The sequence below is a fragment of the Rhinoraja longicauda genome, chromosome 11, assembly GCF_053455715.1.
Source record: "Rhinoraja longicauda isolate Sanriku21f chromosome 11, sRhiLon1.1, whole genome shotgun sequence".
NCBI classification, from domain to species: Eukaryota; Metazoa; Chordata; class Chondrichthyes; order Rajiformes; family Arhynchobatidae; genus Rhinoraja; species Rhinoraja longicauda.
The window spans coordinates 13,811,966-13,834,995 of NC_135963.1; the positions used below are offsets into that span (position 1 = coordinate 13,811,966).

The 23,030-nt window shown below is 43.5% G+C and overlaps 1 protein-coding gene and 1 long non-coding RNA gene across 4 annotated transcripts in view; one reads left to right on the top strand and one right to left on the bottom strand.

Moving 5' to 3' along the window:
- Nucleotides 1–3,365: 3,365 nt before the first annotated feature.
- On the bottom strand, nucleotides 3,366–11,805 carry LOC144598310 (uncharacterized). The gene is made up of 3 exons (XR_013547850.1): nucleotides 11,748–11,805; nucleotides 9,596–9,680; nucleotides 3,366–3,789 (listed from the first exon to the last, which is right to left on the bottom strand). It is a non-coding gene; the product is annotated as an uncharacterized LOC144598310 (long non-coding RNA).
- The window catches only part of plppr4a (phospholipid phosphatase related 4a), a 77,185-nt gene continuing 65,934 nt past the window's right edge, over nucleotides 11,780–23,030 (top strand). Inside the window, exons 1-2 of one of the 3 annotated variants that reach the window (XM_078408291.1) lie at nucleotides 11,780–12,011; nucleotides 14,128–14,393. In XM_078408291.1, the coding sequence (XP_078264417.1) occupies nucleotides 14,313–14,393 (81 nt within the window). In that variant the 5' untranslated portion in view covers nucleotides 11,780–12,011; nucleotides 14,128–14,312. Of the gene's footprint in view, nucleotides 12,012–13,449; nucleotides 14,394–23,030 lie in introns of those variants that run through there. The other 2 variants (XM_078408290.1, XM_078408289.1) reach the window with 2 other exon arrangements.

The following is a 23,030-nucleotide window of genomic DNA, read 5'->3' on the forward strand; positions in this document are numbered from 1 at the left end:
GCAAAGGAAGTCATGAGATAGTCCAGTGGAGGATTAAGGCCGGCATAATAGCTGAATGGGAGGGACAATATTGAGTGCTGAATAATTTTGTTTTGTGGTCACAGAACACCAGAGGGCAGGGAAAAGAAAAGCAGCAAGATAGCGACAGAGGGAGCGGGGTGGGTGAGGGGGGTGGGTGGGGGATGGAGAGAAACAAGGGAAAAGAAAGGACCTTGGAGTTGGGTGGCATGGTGGTGCAGCGCTGGAGGTGCTGCCTTATAGCGCCAGAGATCTGGGTTATATCCTGACTATGGGTGCTGTCTGTATGGAGTTTGTACGTTTTCCCCATGACCTGCATGGGTTTTCTCCCACACTCCAAAGACGTACAGGTTTGTAGGTTAATTGGCTTTGGTAAAATTGTAAATTGTTCCCAGTGTGTGTAGTGTGTGGGGATCACTGGTCTGCACGGACTCGGTGGGCCGAAGGGTCGGCCTGTTTCCGCGCTGTATCTCTAAACTAAAGTAAATTAATCAAAGGTCTCAGCTCTGGATTGGGAGCCAAAATATGCTTGGGAGTAGATGCCGGATGTCGCCTGATTATATGTCAGCAAAATAGATAGGCCTTGAAGTGAATGGGCTGTTCAACTGCAGAATAAGATTGGATTTGAAGCAAAGGTGATACAGATCTCAGAATTGATGAATTGAGGTCAAGAAGTTGGAACAGGTGAATACATCCCACAAAATCCTTCGTAACTGAGCATCATTAATCCTACTGCCAAAGAGAGAGTCCAAAGACATTTAAATGGAACAAGCTTGATAGACAATTATAATAATAGATTATTTAATTGATAATGTGTAAGCTATGCAAAGCGAAGAGAATAACTAGAGTAACTCAGTTCCGTCAGCAAAACATTAATGTGATGTAATGACACTAATTAACAAATCTGTGATCCTGCTCCAACTCTAATGGATAATTTTACTCGATTTAAACAGAATAATCTCTCTCTAGTTTCTTGCTCCATAGCTCACTGCTGCCTGAATGCTGGTGCATCAAAATACTAAAACCCTCGTTTGTTTGTTTGTTTGTCCCTGAACTACAGCCAAAAGGGTACACAATAACACGATAATTTTAGGCCCACCTTATTCATGGTCATTCCTTTGGTGCTAATGGAAGAAGTTTCATTGAAATCGGTGTTATATTTTTTAAGTTATTCACATTTTAAGGTTTAAATCTATCTCCTAGGGAGGGATGGGGTTGGAGGGAGGGAGGGGGGTGGAGGGAGGGGGGAGGAGGGAGGATAAGGGGGTTGAGGGGGGTGGAGTGGGGGGGAGGGTAAGGGGGGGAGGGTAAGGGTGGGAGGGTAAGGGGGAGGGAGGGGGAGGAGAGGAGGGAGGGGGAGGGGGGAGGAGAGGAGGGAGGGGGAGGGGGGAGGAGAGGAGGGAGGGGGAGGGGGGGAGGGGAGGAGTGGGAGGAGTGGAGGAGGGTGGATGGGGGAGGAGGGGGAGGAGGGGAGGAAAGGGTGCTGTACCAATGCAGGAGAGGTTTGGGCCCAACGGGTCCACTTGGTCTAGTCCTTTATATTAATATAAGACCTGATTCTATTGCCAGCTTTTAGTTCAATCTTACTACCCACCCTTCAACAGAGGGGTCTGCCTGCTAACTTACAATAACTCCCACTCAATTAAAGCAAAAGGATCATTAATTGTTGATTGTCAGAGAAATATCAAGTGATATTGTCTCCAAGCAGTTTCAGATGCTCAGTCTGAAACTAAACACTCACCAGTTCTACTGTTCTGTGACTTTAACCTCAAGAAAGCAGAAATTAAACTAAATTACCTTTAAAAAGTTTATTTTCTGGGTTTGTTGCAAGTCAGCAGGTCAAAGAAGTCACAACCATCGCGGCATGGGTGATCCTTCAGCTTTTTTAATTTTTAGTTTTAGTTTAGTTTAGTTTAGAAACAGGCCCTTCAGCCCACCGAGCCTGCATTGGCCAGCGGTTGCCACAGACTAACAGTGGTCCTGCACTAGGGACAATTTTCATTTATACCAAGCCAATTAACCTACAAACCTGTACGTCTTCGGAGTGTGGGCGGAAACGGAAAATCTTGGAGAAAACCCAGGCGGTCACGGGGAGAACGTACAAACTCAATACAGACAAGCACCCGTAACCAGGATCAAACCCGGGTCTCTGGAGCTGTAAGCGCTGTAAGGCAGCAGCTCTACCGCTGTGCCACCTTCTTTTCTTTTCAGTGCTTAAAAAAATGAACCAAGAAGGATTGATCCAGAGATATCCTTAAAACTGTGTTTAAACTGGTAAATCATTTCAAAAATGTTTTACTCAGTCACAGGTGATGAATTTTCCAAGTTGCCTGCTCATCTGCAACACATCCATACCCTCAACACATGCCCATCTTTCTTGATGGAACGCACATCGGCACTTATCTACAGGTCGGTCTGGACCCTATCAGGCCCCTTAAGGGTGAGATGTTTCAGTAAGATCACCCCTCATTCCTCCAAATACCAAAGATTTCTGATCAAATATGTAAGCATGGAAATATTGAAGGGAGAATTCATGGCTGGAACAGGGCGGCATGGTAGCGTAGCGGTAGAGCCGCTGCCTTACAGCGTCGGAGAGCCGGTTTCGATCCTGACTACAGGTGTTTGTCTGTATGGAGTTTGTACCTTCACCCCATGACCTGCGTTGGTTTTCTCCAAAATCTTTGGTTTCCTGCCACACTCCAAAGATGTATAGGTTTGTAGGTCAATTGGCTTGGTATAAATATAAAGTTGTCCCTAATGTGTGTGGGGTAGTGTTCGGGTGCGGGGATCGCTGGTCGGGACTGAGCCAGTGGGCCGAAGGGCCTGTTTCCGCGCTGTATCTCTGAACTACACTAAACAGAGCAGAAATGAACATATGAATAAGGAGGCAGATTTGAGAGGCCGAGTGGCCTACTCCTGTTCAAAATTATAATTTCCCATGAAATAACACTGGTGAGGGTTTATTATTTGAATAGTTCTGTGGAAATGCCACTGCCTTCTTTTGAATAGGTTCGTGCTGTGCTGGTCTATCTGTGAAAACCTTGGAGACCCAATATATTACAGTGAAACTCTGAAAAGAAAACCACCTATATAAATCAATATTTAATGATTGTGGAATATACCCTGTAATAAATAAATTATACTTTCCCTTCTCCAACCACCAACCAATCTTACTAAAGCTTCTCTTTATAGATAATGCATAGGTTAGAAAAGTGAGGATAATTAAACTGAACAAAATAGCAAGGAGTTAGTGCACACCTCTGGCTATTTATAGAAACGAAAAGGTATTATTTCAGTGACAAAAGACAATGTAAATGGTCTCATAAATTTATTATATAAACCTCAGGAACATGCTAGAAAAAAACACAGTAACACAGGAGTGTTGCTCCAGACCCATCTGAATATTATTTCATAGCAACTGTTTTCCCTTGAGGGACCTTGCCTTGTTTAGGCTTCAGTAGGAGGGAGAGATTAAACGAAGGACTTAGGAATGATTGGAAATACCAGATGCGCCCGGTGCTGTATTGAATAACCAAGAGGAGAGAGCTCACACTGCTAAGAGGCTGTACTGAGGACAAAGTGTTGCACGGTGGCGCAGCTGGTAGAGCTGGAGCGCCGTGTTTGATTCTGATCTCTGAAACACCACCGGTCTGTGTGGAGTTTACACGTTCTTCCTGTTGTCTATGTGGGTTTCCTCCGGGTGCTTTAAAATGCCTGGACCAGAATTTGAGCGAATGATACTGCTGGATAATCCATCTAGACCAATAACAACTGTGGGGAAGAAAAAAGACCATGTTTATTTGGTTGAAATGTGACTTCAAATACACAACGTGCAGGATGGAACTACAGATGCTGGTTTAACCCAAAGATAAACACTCAATGCTGGAGTAACTCAGCGGGTCAAACAGCATCTCTGGAGAAAAGGAATAGGTGATGTTTTGGGTCGAGACACCTTCTTACAACAATGCGTTTGCTCCATTTCTCTCCGGAATGGTCGAGCAAGCTATTCAGACGAGCCAACTGTTACCTCATAAAAGAATCCTTTAGTTATACGAGATGAATCATAATGTCATTGAGTCATGCAGAACTGAAACAAACCCTTCAGCCCAATGGTCCATGCTGATTATGAAGCACCCATTTAGACAAATCCTATGGTGATCCCATTTTTATTCTTCCCACAACCCCATCAAATCTCCCTAAATTCTACCACTCACCCGCACCTGGGAGCAATTTACAGTAGCAAATTAACCTATCCACCTACATGGGATATGGAAGGAAAAAGGAGGATCTGGGGAAAATACACGTGATCACAGGGAGAACGTGCAAACTCTCTACAGTCAGCACAGGAAGCAGTCCCTTTTATTGGGGAAGGAGCATCAACTCAAGAACAACACTGAGTCTAGGGTACAACTCTTTATTTACGTTTTATCGGAAGGAACTGCAGATGCTGGTTTACACCGAAGATAGACACAAAAAGCTGGAGTAACTCAACGGGTCAGGCAGCATCTCTGGAGAGAAGAAATAGGTGATGTTTTGTGCCGAGGGCCCTTTTGCAATCTGAAAAAGCGTCTTGACCCAAAAGTCACCTATTCCTTTTCTCCAGAGATGCTGCCTGACCCGTTGAGTTACTCCAGCTTTTTGTGTCTATCTTTTTTAGTTAAGTTATTCGTTTATTGATTTTTTGGTTATTGTATATTATCTGTGTATTGTGTTTACAGGCCTGCTAGGCTGCTGCAAATAAGAATTTCATTGTTCTGTTGTTAGTATATATCACAATTAAGCACTCTCGATTCTCTTGACTATTGACTCTTTTGCAGGGACAGTTAAGAATAGGCAATAAATACTGCTAATTCTCGTGTTACCTGTATTACATGAATAAAATGAATAACTTAATATAACTTGCATCCAATACATTTTCCACATGCAACTGTAATAGAAAATGTATGCCTCTCAACTCAATTAAACTACTTCCATGCTTGCATCTGTTAGATTGGCCTAAAATCAAAGCAACAATAACAAAATTTAACAGTCAGTAGCTTGGGCTCAAAATGAAATTAGACTCTTCCATTAATTTCAGATCCACATGCTAAAGTGCGTGTGTTGTAATTGGAATTTGCGATGCAAAAATGTGTGGGCAGTATTTTGAAATGCTCAACAGAGGAGTTGGATTTCAGCACTTATTTGGTTGCTGCAGCTTTCCAGCTTAAAATTCTGATGAGTTCTGACGATATCTTCACAGATCAATCTTTGGCCTTTTCGTTCCCAGAATATTGTCAGTTCACTGAATGGTGCTGAGATGCGGACAAGGAGAGACAAGGGAACTTAAGAAATGAAGTAATTGAAACCCAAGAACTATTTTGAATCCGATAAGTGGTACATCATATCCTGGTGTGGATTTCATAGGTACAGTACCGTTATAATACAGATTATTGAGGAGCAGTGCAACCTCTGGATTATGTTTAACTGTTAGATTCAGGACGCAGTGATTGATGTCTAATTTACCGTATCATAACAGTGAATGTGAAGGCCTCTCTGTTATTGTGTAACTAAATCACTGTACCGAAACGTCACCCATTCCTTCTCTCCTGAGATGCTGCCTGACCCGCTGAATTACTCCAGCATTTTGTGATACCTTCGATTTGTACCAGCATCTGCAGTTATTTTCCTACATAAATCACTGTCATTTATGACTGGTTAGAGCTGCTTCAGTGTTGGGATAGAGATGTAAGACACAGGTGAGAATTTTAAATGTGAATTTGTGTAAAAGATGGCCATAGATCTGAGGGATGACAATGAACCAGAATAAAATGGGGGGGGGGGGGGGGGGGAATAGGATGGAGGGGGAGAAAGAAAGAAGGCGGGAATTTTGAGGAAATGTAATGCAATAAAATACTAAAAATTTGGCACTCTCAGGACTTCGGTAGTGCTGGATTATTGGATGTTATGCTCAAATACACTTTTAATCCACTTATTTCTAGACGTTACAATAATGTTGAATAAGGCAGAAGGCAGTGGAGGCCAATTCTCTGAATGCATTCAAGAGAGAGCTGGATAGAGCTCTTAAAGATAACGGAGTCAGGGGTTATGGGGAGAAGGCAGGAACGGGGTACTGATTGAGAATGATCAGCCATGATCACATTGAATGGCGGTGCTGGCTCGAAGGGCCGAATGGCCTCCTCCTGCACCTATTGTCTATTGTCTATTGTCTAATAAAGTTTAAAGAGAGTGCAGGAACAAGGCATTGCTAAATTTCAAGGGAGCATGTGAAACAGACCCAGGGAAGTTTCAAGGGAGAGTGGGAATCAGAACAAGAGGAGTTTCAAGAGCAAGATTACTGGGAGCCGATAATTGGGGCCCTAGTGTGGTAAAGAGAAGAGAGAGAGAGACTAAACCTGCAGATGCTAGAATCTCGAACAAAACACAAAGTACTGGAGGAACTCAGCAGGTTTGTTAGCAGCTGTAGAGGAAATGGACAGATGATATTTTAGGTTGGGACTCTTCTTCAGATGCTATTTGGGTCGGGACCCTACCAGACATCAAAGTGGTCTGATGACATGGTATGATACGGTAATTTGGACATCAACCTCTGCATCCTGCATATAAGAGTTAAACATAATTCAGAGGTTGCACTGCTCCTCAATAATCAGTATTATAACAGTAGTTATACCAGTATTACATTATGATACTGTATTATGACAGTACTGCATTGTAACAGTAAAAGGACATGCCTTCAGAATGGAGATGTGGAGGAATATCTTTAGTCAGGGGGTGGTTAATCTGTGGAATACATTGGATGTGGAGGCCAAGACAATGGATATTTTTAAGGTGGAGTCAATGGATATTTTTATGGTTCTTGATTTGTACAGGTATCGGGGGTTATGGTGACAAGGCAGGAGAATGGGGTTGAGAGGGAAAGGTAGATCAGCCATGATTGAATGGCAGAGTTGACTTGATGCACTGAATGGCCTAATTCTCCTCTTATAACTTATGAACTTATGACCTACAGTACCGATGAAATCCACACAGTCACAGTCATAGAGTGATACAGTGGGAAACAGGCCCTTTGGCCTAACTGGCCCACACCGGCCAACATGTCCCAGCTACACTAGTTCCACCTGCCTGCATTTGGTCCATATCCCTGCAAACCCATGTACCTGTCTAACGGTTTCTCAAATGTTGGGATAGCCCCTGCCTCAATTACCTCCTCTGGCACCTTGTTCCATACACCCAGCACCCTTTGTGTGAAAAATTTACCCCTCAGATTCCTATTAAATCTTTCTTCCTTCAGCTTAAACCTATGTCCTCTGGTCCTCGATCCACCTACTCTGGGCCAGAGACCCTTTGCATCTACCAGATCTATTCCTCTCATGATTTTATACTCTATAAGATCACCCTCATCCTCCTGCGCTCCAAGGAATAGGGTCCCAGTCTACTCAACCTCTCCCTATAGCTCAGACCCTCTAGTCCTGGCAACATCCTTGTAAATCTTCTCGGTACCCTTTCGTGCTTGACAACATCTTTCCTATAACATGGTGCCCAGAACTGGACGCAATGCTCTAACTGCGGCCTCACCAACGTCATATACAACTGTAACATGACCTCCCAACTTCTATACTCAATGCTCTGACTGGTGAAGGCCAATGTGCCAAATGCCTTTTTGACCACCCTATCTACCAGCGACTCCATCTTCAAGGAACCATGTACCTTCGCTCCTAGATCTCCCTGCTCTACAACACTCCCCAGAGCCCTACAATTCACTGTGTAGGTCCTGCCCATGTTAGACTTCCCAAAATGTATGATGAATACTGTCCATTTCCTCCACGGATGCTGCCTGACCTGCTGAGCTGGGGGGTGTGGGCAGGAGTGGGGGGTTCTTGATGCCAGAACTAACAGTTGATCCTGCCCAAGGTGTCGTGGGCCTAACTCAACGAAACACCAGTAAAGGGAGATGTCCACTTGATAACCCCAATGATATACTTGCATCCACGCAATCAGTTTTCTTATAATTAGGTTGTTAACATGTTGGTAGCTGTTTATTGCATATGGAGTTGGTTATTGTCCTGAGCATATGTTGGTATATTCAGTTTAGATAGTACTTTGGGTTTGGGCTTGGTTTTCTTAGTTGAATGTTTATTCTGGTGTGTAGCATGTACTTTGTGTTTTAATTGTAATTTAACTTAATTTCTCACTTCACAGATGCTGCCTGGCAAACTAAGTATTCCCAGCACTATGTGTTTGTATTTTCAAGTTAGTCTGGTTCATCAGCATCTGTGATAATTGACTAATAGGAAATGCTGTGCAAATTAAATGTATCTAACCCTATCTGTTAAACAATCGTTTGGACACCAAGCCAATTCTACATTTTATACAGTTTATAATGACATTGGTTTGCATTAAAGGTAAAAAAAATGCATTGGACAATAATTGTAATTCCATTACAGATGGTTATGTACAAGGAAGGGGGACCATCAGGAATACATTGAATACTTCTGTAACTTTTGTCAGCGCCCTTTATATGGTGACTCTTTGCATACCTGAGTACTGTTCACAAAACAAAGAATTTGACTGTACCAAGTACACGTGAGAATAAAGTGAGAAATCAATCAATAAGTCAAAGTCCAGAATATGGTTTATTAGATCTATGTTTAGGTTTATATTGTCACATGTACTGAGGTACAGTGAAAAGCTTTGCTTTGCATGCTGTCCAATCAGATCAGATTATACTATATATAAATACAATCAACTCAAACTCAAGTACAAAAGCTAGAGGAAAAGGGGAAAAGGGTAGTTCAGAATATATTTCTCAGTATTGTAACACAACAGTTCCATGGGCAAAATTCAATGTTTACAGTGGGGTAGAGGTGAACCAGATAGTACTGTAGCTATGGAAGGATTGTTCAGAAGCCTGATAGCGGAGGGGAAAAGCTGTTACTGAGCCTTCTGGTGCGTGCTTTCAAGCTTCTGTACTTTTTGCCCGTCTGGAAGGCAGATTGGAAGCAGTACATTGTCTCCGTGGCATTGGTTCCACCATCAGGAATGAACCAGTTTTCTTGACTACTCTCAGTTGATTAATGAATGCCCCATCAGTCTTTGGCACAGTCTACCTTCACTGCACACGCCTCTAACAACAACAGATGAGGCCCCCAAAGAGGATTCTACTCTACATCTGAGCAGTCTTTGATCTGAGTCATGAGCTGCTCGTCCTTGGCAATTGCAACAACAGAGATGTAAAAGAAATGAGCTCTGGAAAAGTGTTATTGGGAAGGAGGGAGTAGGGAAAACCAAGGTGTCACTTATGAGCATATCGTGAGAAGTTTCCTGTGTCTGGTGAAATATTTATAAACAGCATCTTGATGGCTTGAACAGCGAGTCAAGCACAAGGGAGACATCAGTACAAGGCCTTCAGGTAAACACTCAATCCAGGTTCTAGTATACATCTTTGCACTGCCAATTGTACTTGAGCTTGGCTTGATTGTATTCTTCTACGGTATTATCTGATTTGAATAGAGAGCATGCAAACAAAGATTTTCAGGACATGTTACAGTAATAAACCTAAACATTAAATTACTCTATTTACCTGAGCAAATAACATCAAGGGTGTCCACTTCACATGAGCCTCGCTGGAGCTAATGACAGCTACATGGACATCTGCATTGTTATCTCTGTCAAAACACCAACAGCAGCAACAATGCCACAAGAAAATTAAAGGCAAAGGAGAGTACATAAGACACCTCAAAGAAAGCCCCATTCAGCCTAATCCTGACCGCCAAAATTATTACTGCCAATCAGCAAGAGCATTGGAATGGCCATTCCGTCTCTATTGCCCTAAAAGTAACATCCATGAAGAAAACCTCAGTTTCTCATCACCTCACCTCCTTCGTGTGGGGGAAGGAGAGCTTGAAAGGGCATCTTACAGCATTAATAATGATCAAAATGCATAGAAATAAAATCAATTTACGTGCATCTGAATGCAGAGGTGGTGGTGGGTGGAAAAGGCACAGGTGATGCAGTAACTCATAGATAGCCGCATTATGCAGGGATTCTTCAATTCGGTTACGACCATCTACAGTCTGAACTCCCAAGGACCTATCTTCTAAGAGCCAAGAATGGGAGAGAGCTCACTGAGGAAGTGAGCCGGTCAGTGCCCACAAGAAGGACTATTTCAAAGATGTCCTCAATTAGACTTTGTCATTAACGTGAATGTCTTTGACTACCCTCCATGACATACTCTCTGCTGTAAACTAGGCCTCCACCCTGGTCTGACAAGCGGTTGAAGAAAGCAATGCAATATCTATAAAAGAGCACGGCTTCTATTGCAGATCAGATCCCCTCCCCCCACCCCAAAGTACCAAAATACAATGGGGAGAAATAGTTCTGTTCCAAACTCATCACTTCGCCTGCCACATGTGGGGAAAGGAGAGCTTGAAAGGGGACGTTACTGTGATTATAATTATCTTCATCAAAAACTGCGACACCATTGATGTGGTGATAACAGGGAAGGTTTTCTGCTATCCGCCACAAGGAAGATCATCTCAAGAATCCTCCTCGACCGTCTCCTCCCAACAGCTGAAAAATTATTTTCAAAGATGCAATATGGTTTCCCCCATTAAGAGGCACAATGCACATCATTCCCACAGCACACTCACCTGAGAAAGAAGCATGCGAACAACTACTACACACGGTTGCTCAATAGCACCTTCTCCAGAAGATGCGCAGTGTGGTTCAAGGGGGGTTTAACTACCACTTTCTCAAGAGCAACCAGGAATGTATAATAATTGGGTCATTGTCAACAACACTCCAGCCCTCCCCGTGCAAAAATAATAATAATGTTTTAACAGTAAAGGTCCAATTGAAACGAGAAACTATAAAATGGGAATTATAGAAGCTTCTTGTTGTAAATTCAGAATTTGTGCTTTAAAAGCCGCGAGGATGCAGAGTTTCTGCAGAGTTGTTCGCTAAAAAAACAAAACGTGTTCTGCAAGTTTCCTTGAACAGAAAACATAGCAGGCAACTTTGCTGGAAAGTAGAACGCAAGATGTAAATAATGCTTGGAAGTTTCGATTAGCTTCTTTTGGCAATGACGGACGACCAGAGCGAGAAATACGGAAGTAAATAGAGAGGGTGTGAAGTTAAGGGATATAAACACCAGCTGGTACAGTGGGTAGGGTAGCAGCAGTAAGAATATGTGAAACGTTACAACGCCTCATCACCGCTTCTCAGCGAAGTGCATCGCCAGAATCATTCATATGTAACACCACTTTAGAAACAACACCGACTTAATCTACCTCAAGTGTGTACTCTCAGAAGGGGAAAAAATGATGCTCCCGTTAAAGCGACAAGATGATATCTCTCACGAGAAAATACTAAATCTCCATGGACCTCATTAACCCAGTGTAGAGGGAAACACAAGACTTCGCACAATTATAGAATTGTAGAAAGTCTTAACAATCTTCACCCAACATGAACCAGCCCTAAACGTCCAGACATTGGGAAAAAAACGTTTTGTTTTACAATTCATGTCAATCTTTTTACTGCTGATTTCCTCTTCCAGAAGACTTTTCTGGTGTTTTATTTGTTCAATTATAACTACGACATCTAGCCCGAGTGAATAGTTTAAAGACCAAGCTAGAGCAAACGCGATTCATTCATACATCAAGCGCGTCTGCTTGGCTTAGTTCTGGAAGGAGTATTGTCAACGTGCGAGGAGGATAAGCCTCGCAGAAACTAACCTTTAATAATCTTTCAGGTCTCGCCAGCCGGAACCAATCGTACTACCTCGCATTTGAGGTTCTTCAAAAATAGTACAAGTTCTATTTGCGGACGTTGACACGTGAATAATGGGGGGCATGTGGGATTTTTTTTTTAAAGCGTGTGTGTTGGGACTTTAAAAGACAATCTCCCAATACTAAAACGGCTCATAATAACTGGCAGTCGAGTCTATGAAGATTTATGATACACAGACGTAAGGGATGTCCTGCTTTGCTCCAGCACACGTAAGTCATTTTTATCAACGAGTTCCTATAAATTTTGAGTTACTTGTATTTAATGAAGTACCTTCGTTTACAAGACAACGCTGTTCAATGTGTCCTACCAGCTACAACAAATAAGGACAGACTCGTTTAATTAAGTTTGTTCCTATTGTGGGTGCATGGTCAACTTGGGCAATAAATCATTAGATGTCCCAGTGGAAAAAAAACAACAGTCCTTTATCATTTCGGTGGAGAAACCTTATGAGACCTTAGAAAAGACACAGCAATAGGGAGTCCCTTTCCATGGCTGTGACTGCCCTTGATAACTTACCAGCAATAAATATGATTTTGGCTTCAACATGTTGAACCTTCTGACAGACGCGTAAAGTGTGGTACTTTATGGTATGGTACTTTATGGTATGGTACTTTATGGTATGGTACTTTATGGTGTGGTACTTTATGGTATGGTACTTTATGGTATGGTACTTTATGGTATGGTACTTTATGGTATGGTACTTTATGGTGTGGTACTTTATGGTATGGTACTGTATGGTATGGTACTTTATGGTATGGTACTTTATGGTATGGTACTTTATGGTATAGTACTTTATGGTATAGTACTTTATGGTATGGTGCTTTATGGTATGGTACTTTATGGTATAGTACTTTATGGTATGGTACTTTACGGTATGGTACTTTATGGTATGGTACTTTATGGTATGGTACTTTATGGTATGGTACTTTATGGTATGGTACTTTATTTGTGACAAGTACCGAGGTACAGTGAAATTCATTTTTGCATACAGTTCAGTACAAGTATCATTATACATAAGTGATATGTGGGCTGAGGGATGTTTTAGAATATTTCCCGAATAGGCAATGGAAATGATTTCAATTTCGAGTTTTAAGTGGTTTGGCTCGCCCACCAACGCTAGCTCCGTGTGGAGTCCAGTCCAATGAGTAGGATAGACACATGCCAACACCAAAGGCGTTTAACGTATTAATACCCCCACGCTATTGCAGAATCAGCGAATGGTGGGGTTCGGAATTCCCAGTCAGTGATAGCAGAGGTAGCGATCGAAGGGGAGCTGAATGTTTTAAGAAAGGAAGAACTTCACGTTCATAAATGAAAGGAGCAGAGCTAGGCCATTCAGCCCATTAAGTCTTCTACGCCATTCAACCATGGCTGACCTATCTATCCCTCTCAGCCCCAATCTCATGCCTTCTCCCCATAACCCCTGACACCCGTGCTAATCACGAATATATCTATCTCTGCCTTAAAAAAATATCCATTGACTTGCGGGGCTAAGAGCAAGGGCGAGGAAGCTGAATTGCTTCGGAATACATCTAGTAACGGCTCGACGGGCCAAACGCCCTCTTTCTATATTAAAAAAACCCCGTTTCCATGATTTGTCCTCACTCGCTGAAATAATTGAACGACCCGGAGCCCGCGAGTGTAAATAAACACGGCGGTAGTAATTGAACGATGAAACTACGCCGGCAGTCCAGATCACACACATGGAGCTTTGGAAAAGGCTTGACAGTGTTTGGAGCGTACTGCGAGAATAGTTACTACAACGGGTGTAAAGGATATCTGATAACGCGACGGAGTGAACTGTTTGCATGGGTTATGGGTTGAGCTAGTTTGCTCAACCCGAATGGTGTCTCGCCTTTGAAAGAGTGCACGAAGCGCCGAGGTTGTAAGGGCGAGTGAAAATGTTCACACCTTGTTTTGGGGAAGCTGGCCTCTGGATACCGTAGCTGCAGATTGTTTTATATGAACTAAGACCCATTGGCATCGGGGAGGCAGGCGGCTGATAGCAGCCCCGTCTCATTTATACCCAGCGTGTAAAGTGGGTCTTTAAAAATCTAACACGGTGGTTTACATGCAATTATAATGGAAACGTCTGGTGGTGCGCCTGTGTGTGTGTGTGTCAAACACTGGGATTTCATATGCACGTATAATTCACTGGAGCAGATTAACGCTGTAGGGGAGAAAGACACACACATACAACGAGACACACCAATAAGGCAGAAATGGGGCAAGCCATAGAAACGTAGCGTTGTGTAGACAACCTCCTTTGACTGTGCGGCCAGCTACAGTTTTATTGCATTGTGTTATTTGCGCCTAAATATACAGGCACTTGGTTTGTGGAGAATCGGCGGGGTTTGGCGAGCCACTGGCGGTGTTGCTGAGGATTGTGAGCAGCCGGGTCCAGAGATTTTGTGCAGCAGCCGGGAGAATCGGACCAATCGATTGCACTAATCGGCGGCGGCGGCGGCGGCGGCGGCGGCAGGGACAGGGACGGACCTTGAGGACGGAACATGTCTTCTTCCAAAGAAAGGCAGAGGGCTAGGCTGACCAAGGAGAGCGTTACCCTCCTGCCCTGCTTTTATTTCGTGGAGGTAAGTCAACTCGGAAGCCGCAGGTAAGACACGGTTCACGAATACCACAACAGGGTGAACTTACAAGCGGCGAGATTCCCAGCTTGTCATTTGGAGGGATACGTGTTTCCCTCGCCCCCAAATCCCCTGCACCGCTCGTAAAAAAACAAGAGGCGACCATTGGTGCTTAACGTAAAACCAGGGTGCATGGAAATCCCGTCCACTGTGACAGCCATGCATTTTTTAATCAAAACTGGCATCGATCCAAAGTGGCTGAACCCTCCAGTGTAGGCAACATCTGGTGCAATATTTCCAGCGATCGTTTTCCAGTTGTTAATATAAGTGATTTTTGATTAATGCCTACATAAAAATGCGAGTGTTTGCATGTGGGGGCTGGGTTTGCCCAATGAGCGGCTTTATTAACAAAAGATGCCACGCCGATTTATTCCCCTTTTATGTGATTTTACGTAAATTGAAATGGCACAATTTCTGGGTGGTTTTTATCACCACCCCGAGCGCCCCGCTGTAATGCACGGTGTAACAAGCTGACCCTCGGAATCGTGCAGCGAAGAAGAGATTGAAAACCAACCTGAAACCTCACAAGGGTGTGAAGGGGCAAAAATGCTTTCGAATTAGCAGATTGGTCCAATATGCAGAAGGAATTTATAAAACACCAGAAAGACACAGTTAATGATGCACGCCGTCTTTAGGTGCAGCATTTAACACTTTGCAATGAAAATCAACTCCAATATACCATAATTGGCTGGATGCTTTGAATGGTCATGCCAAGGTGTGCATCTTTTTCGCTTCATGGCGTGGCGTGGAACTGCGAGATTCATCCCAGTAATAGAACGGAATATCTATATAGGACTGGTAGCCCTGACATTCCATTCGACGTCCAAGTTACCAGAAATGGAAAGGTTAAAACTACAAAGTGTCAGTCCTGCAGGTAGTAACTTGTTCCTTAGATTTAAGAAGAAAATATGTCTGGGAAAGAGAATTTAAATTTTTTTTTTAAATGTAGATGCTGGAAATTGCATAAACAAAAAGACCAGGAAGGGAACAGGGAGCATGTGTGAAAAAGAGGATTAATGTACCAAAGGACTCAAAGTGCAGGAGTAACTCAACAGGTCAAGCAGCGTCTCTGGAGAACATCGATAGGTGACGTTTCTGGTTGTGACCCTTCTTCAATCAGATTGAAAAGTGGGGAGAAGAAAGCTGGAAAAGTGTGTGTGTGTGGGGGGGGGGGGGGGGGGGTGGAGGGGAGAAATAGGTGAGAATAGAGGGTGTGTGGGGGTCTAAAAAAGTTAATGTTTCAGGTTTAAGGTCTTTTGTCAAAAATTCAAACTTTTGACAAAAGGCCCTTGAACTGAAACATTAAATCTGTTTCTCTGTTTCCCCAGATGCTGGTAAACACTCACAAGTTTCAGGCAGCGTTTTCTGTGCACCTCTTGCAATATTTTTCTTACCTTTCTGTCTCTTAGTAAAATAATTGCAGATGCTGGTATAAATCGAAGGTGTCACAGAATGCTGGAGTAACTCAGCGGGTCAGGCAGCATCTCTGGAGAGAAGGAATGGGTGACGTTTCGGGTCGAGACCCTTCTTCAGTCTTGAAGAAGGGTCTCGACCCGAAACGTCACCCATTCCTTCTCTCCAGAGATGCTGCCTGACCCGCTGAGTTACTCCAGCATTTTGTGATACCTTCTTTCTGTATCTTGCTCTCTTCCTTAAGCCACTTTTCTTTCCTTCCCCTTGTTTCTATTCCTACAGATGATTCGGCGATGTTCACCCCATTTGCACCTGCTATTTGCTGTATCCTCACTGTGCTCTGAAATTTCAATGTTAATTGAGAAAGATCGTTGGACAGATGTTCAAAAGATCCCAGTTTTCATATTGACTTTATCATCCATTTATCACTCTACCTTTCTGATCATTTGAGGTGCAAACATTATTCAACATCAATGGCAGGGAAAATAGCAAAAAATATGTATTCTCTTCAAGGGGAATAATCTGAATCAACGTCATGAGTGTTATAGGTCCAACAATTTTGATTATGTTCTTGCAAAACACACAATGAGTGTGCCTTTTTGTTCCTTGCATGAAGGAAACCATGTTCTGACCAGAGTACTATAATTATCTCACTCCAGTTAGAAGAACATGCTTGCCTTTTGTGATCTATTTAAAAATAGACCAGTAACAGAATCTCCTCCCTCCCCTATTACAATGGTGCTAATGTACCTGACTCAGCTGAGACAAAAATAAATCTTGTTTTTAGGATATTGTTTTAAAAGAGGTGGGCCAGCCTATCAGAACCGCTAGTGGAGAAAGCTGCCAACAACAAACGATATTTGTGGAACATAGTGCAGTAATATTTCTTGCATAGTGACAGGCCTGGATAGAGTGAATGTGGAGAGGATGTTTCCACTAGTGGGAGTGTCTCGGACCAGAGGTCATGGCCTCAGAACCAAAGGATGTACCTTTGGAAAGGAGATGAGAAGGAATTTATTTCATTAAAGGATGGCGAATCTGTGGAATTCATTGCCACAGACAGTAGTGGAGACCGTCAATTGATATTTTTAAAGGTGTAGGTTGACATATTTTTGAATAGTAAGGGTGTCAAGGGTTATGGGGAGAAGGCAGGAGAATGGGGCTGAGAGGGAAACATAGATCAGCCATGATTGAATGAAGGAGTAAACGTGATGGGACAAATGACCTTATTCTGCTCCTAGAACTTATGAACTTATGAAGTCCCTTTGTATATAGTGTGTACGAAGGAAATGCAGATGCTGGTTTACACCAAAGATACACACAAAATGCTGGAGTAACCTAGTGAGTCAGGCAGCATTTCCGGAGAAAAGGAATAGGTGACGTTTCGGGTCGATGACTGATGGGACTGAAGGCTGATAAATCCCCAGGGCCTGATGGTCTGCATCCCAGGGTACTTAAGGAGGTGGCTCTCGAAATTGTGGACGCATTGGTGATCATTTTCCAATGTTCTATAGATTCAGGATCAGTTCCTGTGGATTGGAGGGTAGCTAATGTTATCCCACTTTTTAAGAAAGGAGGGAGAGAGAAAACGGGAAATTATAGACCAGTTAGTCTGACATCAGTGGTGGGGAAGATGCTGGAGTCAATTATAGAAGAGGAAATTGCGGAGCATTTGGATAGCAGTAACAGGATCATTCCGAGTCAGCATGGATTTATGAAAGGGAAATCATGCTTGACTAATCTTCTAGAATTTTTTGAGGATGTAACTAGGAAAATTGACTGGGGAGAGCTGGTGGATGTGGAGTACCTCGACTTTCAGAAAGCCTTCGACAAGGTCCCACATAGGAGATTAGTGGGCAAAATTAAAGCACATGGTATTGAGGGTAGGGTGCTGACATGGATAGAAAATTGGTTAGCAGACAGAAAGCAAAGAGTGAGGATAAATGGGCCCGTTTCAGAATGGCAGGCAGTGACTAGTGGGGTACCGCAAGGCTCGGTGCTGGGACCGCAGCTATTTACAATATACATTAATGACTTGGATGAAGGGATTAAAAGTACCATTAGCAAATTTGCAGATGATACAAAGCTGGGTGGTAGTGTGAACTGTGAGGAAGATGCTATGAGGTTGCAGGGTGACTTGGACAGGTTGCGTGAGTGGGCAGATGCATGGTTTAATGTGGATAAGTGTGAGGTTATCCACTTTGGTGGTAAGAATAGGAAGGCAGATTATTATCTGAATGGTGTCAAGTTAAGAAAAGGGGACGTACAATGAGATTGGGTGTCCTAGTGCACCAGTCACTGAAAGGAAACATGCAGGTACAGCAGGCAGTGAAGAAAGCCAATGGAATGTTGGCCTTCATAACAAGAGGAGTTGAGTATAGGAGCAAAGAGGTCCTTCTGCAGTTGTACAAGGCCCTAGTGAGACCACACCTGGAGTACTGTGTGCAGTTTTGGTCTCCAAATTTGAGGAAGGGTATTCTTGCTGTTGAGGGCGTGCAGCGTAGGTTTACTAGGTTAATTCCCGGAATGGCGGAACTGTCATATGTTGAAAGACTGGAGCGGCTAGGCTTGTATACACTGGAATTTAGAAGGATGAGAGGGGATCTTATCGAAACATATAAGATTATTAAGGGGTTGGACACGTTAGAGGCAGGAAACATGTTCCCAATGTTGGGGGAGTCCAGAACCAGGGGCCACAGTTTAAGAATAAGGGGTAGGCCATTTAGAACGGAGATGAGGAAAAACTTTTTCAGTCAGAGAGTTGTAAATCTGTGGAATTCTCTGCTTCAGAAGGCAGTGGAGGCCAATTCTCTAAATGCATTCAAGAGAGAGCTAGATAGAGCTCTTAAGGATATGTGGAGCCCACAATGGTCCATTGTTGGCTGGGGAAGAGATGATAACGAAGGAATACAAATGATGCAGGCTCTGCTCTGCTCTGCTCTGTTCTGGACCTCCCCATACCTCTAGTTTCCCCCGGAGTCAGGGGTATGTGGAGAAGGCAAGAACGGGGTACTGATTGAGAATGATCAGCCATGATCACATTGAATGGTGGTGCTGGCTCGAAGGGCCGAATGGCCTACTCCTGCACCTATTGTCTATTGTCTATTATCAGACAGAGTCAGGGAGGGGGAAACTAGAGGTATGGGGAGGTCCAGAACAGAGCAGAGCCTGCATCATTTGTATTCCTTCGTTATCATCTCTTCCCCAGCCAACAATGGACCATTGTGGGCTCCACCTTTCCTGATTCATCAATGCTGGCTGTGCTTTGTTCAGAACCATCCAATACCTCTAAACTTCCCCCTCCCTGAATCTGTCTGAAGACGGGTCTCGACCCGAAACGTCACCTATTCCTTTTCTCCAGAGATGTTGCCTGAACCACTGAGTTACTCTCGCATTTTGTGTCTATCTTCCCTTGGTATAGAACTTGACATTCCCTCATTGCACCTGCAGTTATACAGCATGGTGGAGGCTCTAAGGTTTTCCCAGTTATTGTAAATTAATTATTTTAGTATCTTCTCGTCATGTTATTCCCAGTCACAGTCAATTTACTCATTGAGGAAATTTGTATTGCCTAATTTCTGTTGGTGGAGTGAACCTAATGTTTTCCATCAAAGCTAGATTTGACATTTTTAAATTTGGACTCGGGTCCAATAATTACTGAATAAGTCCCTCTGGGTGGGTTCTGAAGTTTGTACATGTAATGCATTCAAAACCTTAGAAAGCTTTTGGATATTCCACGGCCAGATTAAAATCCACCTTGAATTGCTTGAATAGTTCGCAGAGCATGATGCCTGCAGTGATTTTATTTGTAGGTGACAGAAACAAAACCCACATGGCGATCCTAATGTGTGTGATCACATTTAAAGTCTTAGCAGCACACTGTGTCTTTGACAAAGCTTCAAACTCTTGGAAACATGGGTCAACATCCAACGGAGGTGGCCCTGTATATGCAAGGTTGGTGTGAATGCATTTGACTGTGCATTGTGGGCCGATACGGTAGCCAAGTACATGGTGTCTAAGACATGTTACTTGTCTGTAAGATATTCAGCAGTGTCTGTGTGTCGCAGAAATGGGATTTTCTGCCAATAGTACACACACAGCCACAGTAAACTAGACTCATCCAGTGTGATAGTAGCAGGCTCCACCCCTAGATTTAACTCTTTTCGACTTTAGACAATAGACAATAGACAATAGGTGCAGGAGGAGGCCATTCAGCCCTTCGAACCAGCACCGCCATTCAATGTGACCATGGCTGATCATTCTCAATCAGTTCCTGCCTTCTCGCCATACCCCCTAACTCCGCTATCCTTAAGAGCTCTATCTAGCTCTCTCTTGAATGCATTCAGAGAATTGGCCTCCACTGCCTTCTGAGGCAGAAAGTTCCACAGATTCACAACTCTCTGACTGAAAAAGTTTTTCCTCGTCTCAGTTCTAAATGGCCTACCCCTTAGCGATACACCGTGGGGAAAAAGGCCCTTTGGCAAGTCCGCGGCGACCAGCGAGCACCCCATACACTAGCACTATCCTACACACCAGGGATAATTTGTAATTTTTTTTACCAAAGCCAATTAACCTACAAACCTGTACATCTTTGGAGTGTGGGGGAAACCAGAGCATCTGGAGAAAACCCATGTGGTCAGAAGGAGAATGTACAAACTCTGTAAAGACAGCACCTGCAGTCAAGATTGAACCCGGGACTGAACTCCATCAGAACCCCATCAGAACTGCCCCCTCCATCGACTCATTTAAGTCCAATCTCAAAACCCATTTCTACTCCCTAGCGTTTGAGGCCCTCTGAGGGGGCGCCGTGAACTGTTTATGTATGTGCTGTTATGTTTGTGTGCCATTGTATGTTCGTTTCTTAGTACCTGAACTGATGTACAGCACTTTGGTCAACGTGGGTTGTTTTTAAATGTGCTATACAAATAAAATTGACTTGACTTGATGTCTGGTGCTGTAAAGTAGCAATTCTACCGCTGCGCCACCGCGTCACCCTTGTATTCTACTTCGATCTGATCCTGCACTGTGGTTTTGTTAAACTATCAGAGGGTCTCCTAGAGCAAAGAGGGCAACATTGCTCCCCCCCCATCCTAATCCCCCCACCCCATACAGTTATAATGTTTTGTAAACACCAATTCTTACATTTGTAAATATAAAGAGGCTTTGACTTATTCATACACGTGAAAATGCACAGTGCTTTTTTCAATAAGACAACTATTGTTTATTGTTCCCATGAAGATGAAGATAAACATATGATGAACATTTGATGGCACGGTACTCGCTGGAGAATGAGGGGGGACTGCATTGAAACGTACAGAATAGTGAAAGGCTTGGATAGAGTGGATGTGGAGAGGATGTTTCCACTAGTGGGAGAGTCTAGGACTAGAGGTCATAGCCTCAGAATTAAAGGACGTTCTTTTAGGAAGGAGATGAGGTAGAATTTCTTTAGTCAGAGGGTGGTGAATCTGTGGAATTCTTTGCTACAGTAGGTTGTGGAGGCCAAGTCAGTGGACATATTTAAGGCAAAGATTGATAGATTCTTGATTAGTAAGAGTGTCAGAGGTTATGCGGAGAAGGCAGGAGAATGGGGTTAGGAGGGAGAGGTAAATCAGCCATGATTGAATGGCAGAGTAGACTTGATGGCTCGAATGGCCTAATTCTGCTCTTATCACTTATGATCTTATGAAGAGCTAGGCGGCTGAGCTAAATATTTTAGTGACGCAGCATGGAAACAGGCCCTTTGGCCCATCAAGTCCATACTGACCATCGATCACCCATTCACACTAGTTCTGTTATCGCACTTTTGCATTAATTACCTACCTACCAGGGCCAATTTACAGAGGGCCAATTAATCCGCACGTCTTTAAGATGTGGGAGGAAACCAGAGTAGCCGTAGGAAACAGATACAGTCACAAGGAGAATGTTGAAGCTCCACACAGACAGCACCCGAGGTCAGTATCGAACCCAGGTCTCCAGTGCTGTGAGGCAGGAGCCCTACCTGATGTGTTGCCCCATGCTGCCAAGATTGACACAGAATTAACTCGGACCAATAGTTTTGGTGCAAGGATACTATCAAGCCCCTTAATAGGCAGACTTCAACTCAAACAACAAAATAGTTCTTTAGTCCTATAGGTGTTCCATAATACACTTGGTTACATCTACAGAATCGGTGTTTGCTTTTCATTCCCTACTCCTTATTTTGTTGTAATCGGCAACATTCTCTCTCACACGCAATCAACTCGCCTTTGATTCTTTTTGCACTTATCTACAATAAGAGATAATTAAGTTGATAGGACAAGTTTGAGATGAGGGAGGAAACCAGAGCACTGACAGAAGCGGATGCAGTCACAGGGAGAACATGCACACTTCACATAGACAGCACTGTCGTTCAAGATTGAACCCATGTCTAACTGCTGTGGCACTATTGGTGCAGCAGTATGGAGTAATTAGAGTAAGTAAAAACCCCCGAAGCTCATTTATGATTCATGGTCCACATTAGGAACTGAAACCAAGTGTGTGACAGCCTCCTGGAAATAGTCTTTTGAATTATGTTATGGTTTTTATCAAATCCCAGGCTTTCGTGTGCTTCCAATGCTTGGCTGTGAGGTTCACGATGCCATCCTGAATGCCCCTTCTCCTGGACCACACGTATTAAAGCAATGGCCAAGAAAGCACACCAATGCCTCTACTTCCTTAGAAGGCTTAGGAAGTTTAGCATGTCCCCAACAACTCTCACCAACTTCTACAGATGTGCCATAAAAAGCATTTTATCGGGATGCATCGCAGCATGGTTTGGGAACAACTCCATCCAAGACCGCAAGAAATTGCAGAGAATAGTGGACGTAGCCCAGACCATCACACAAACCAACCTCCCTGACACATTGACTCCATTTATACTTCATGCTGCATCAGCAAAACCACCAGCATAATCAAGGACGAGTCGCACCTTGGCCACTCCCTCTTCACCCCTCTCCCATCAGGCAAAAGGTATGGAAGTGTGAAAACGCACAGCTCCACATTCAGAGAGTTTCTTCCCAGCTGTTATCAGGCAACTGAACCATCCTGCCAACAACTACAGAGCGGTTCTGAGCTAATATCTACCACATTGGAGACCTTTGGACTATCTTTGATTGGACTTCACTGCCCTTATTTTGTGTTATGCGTTATTCA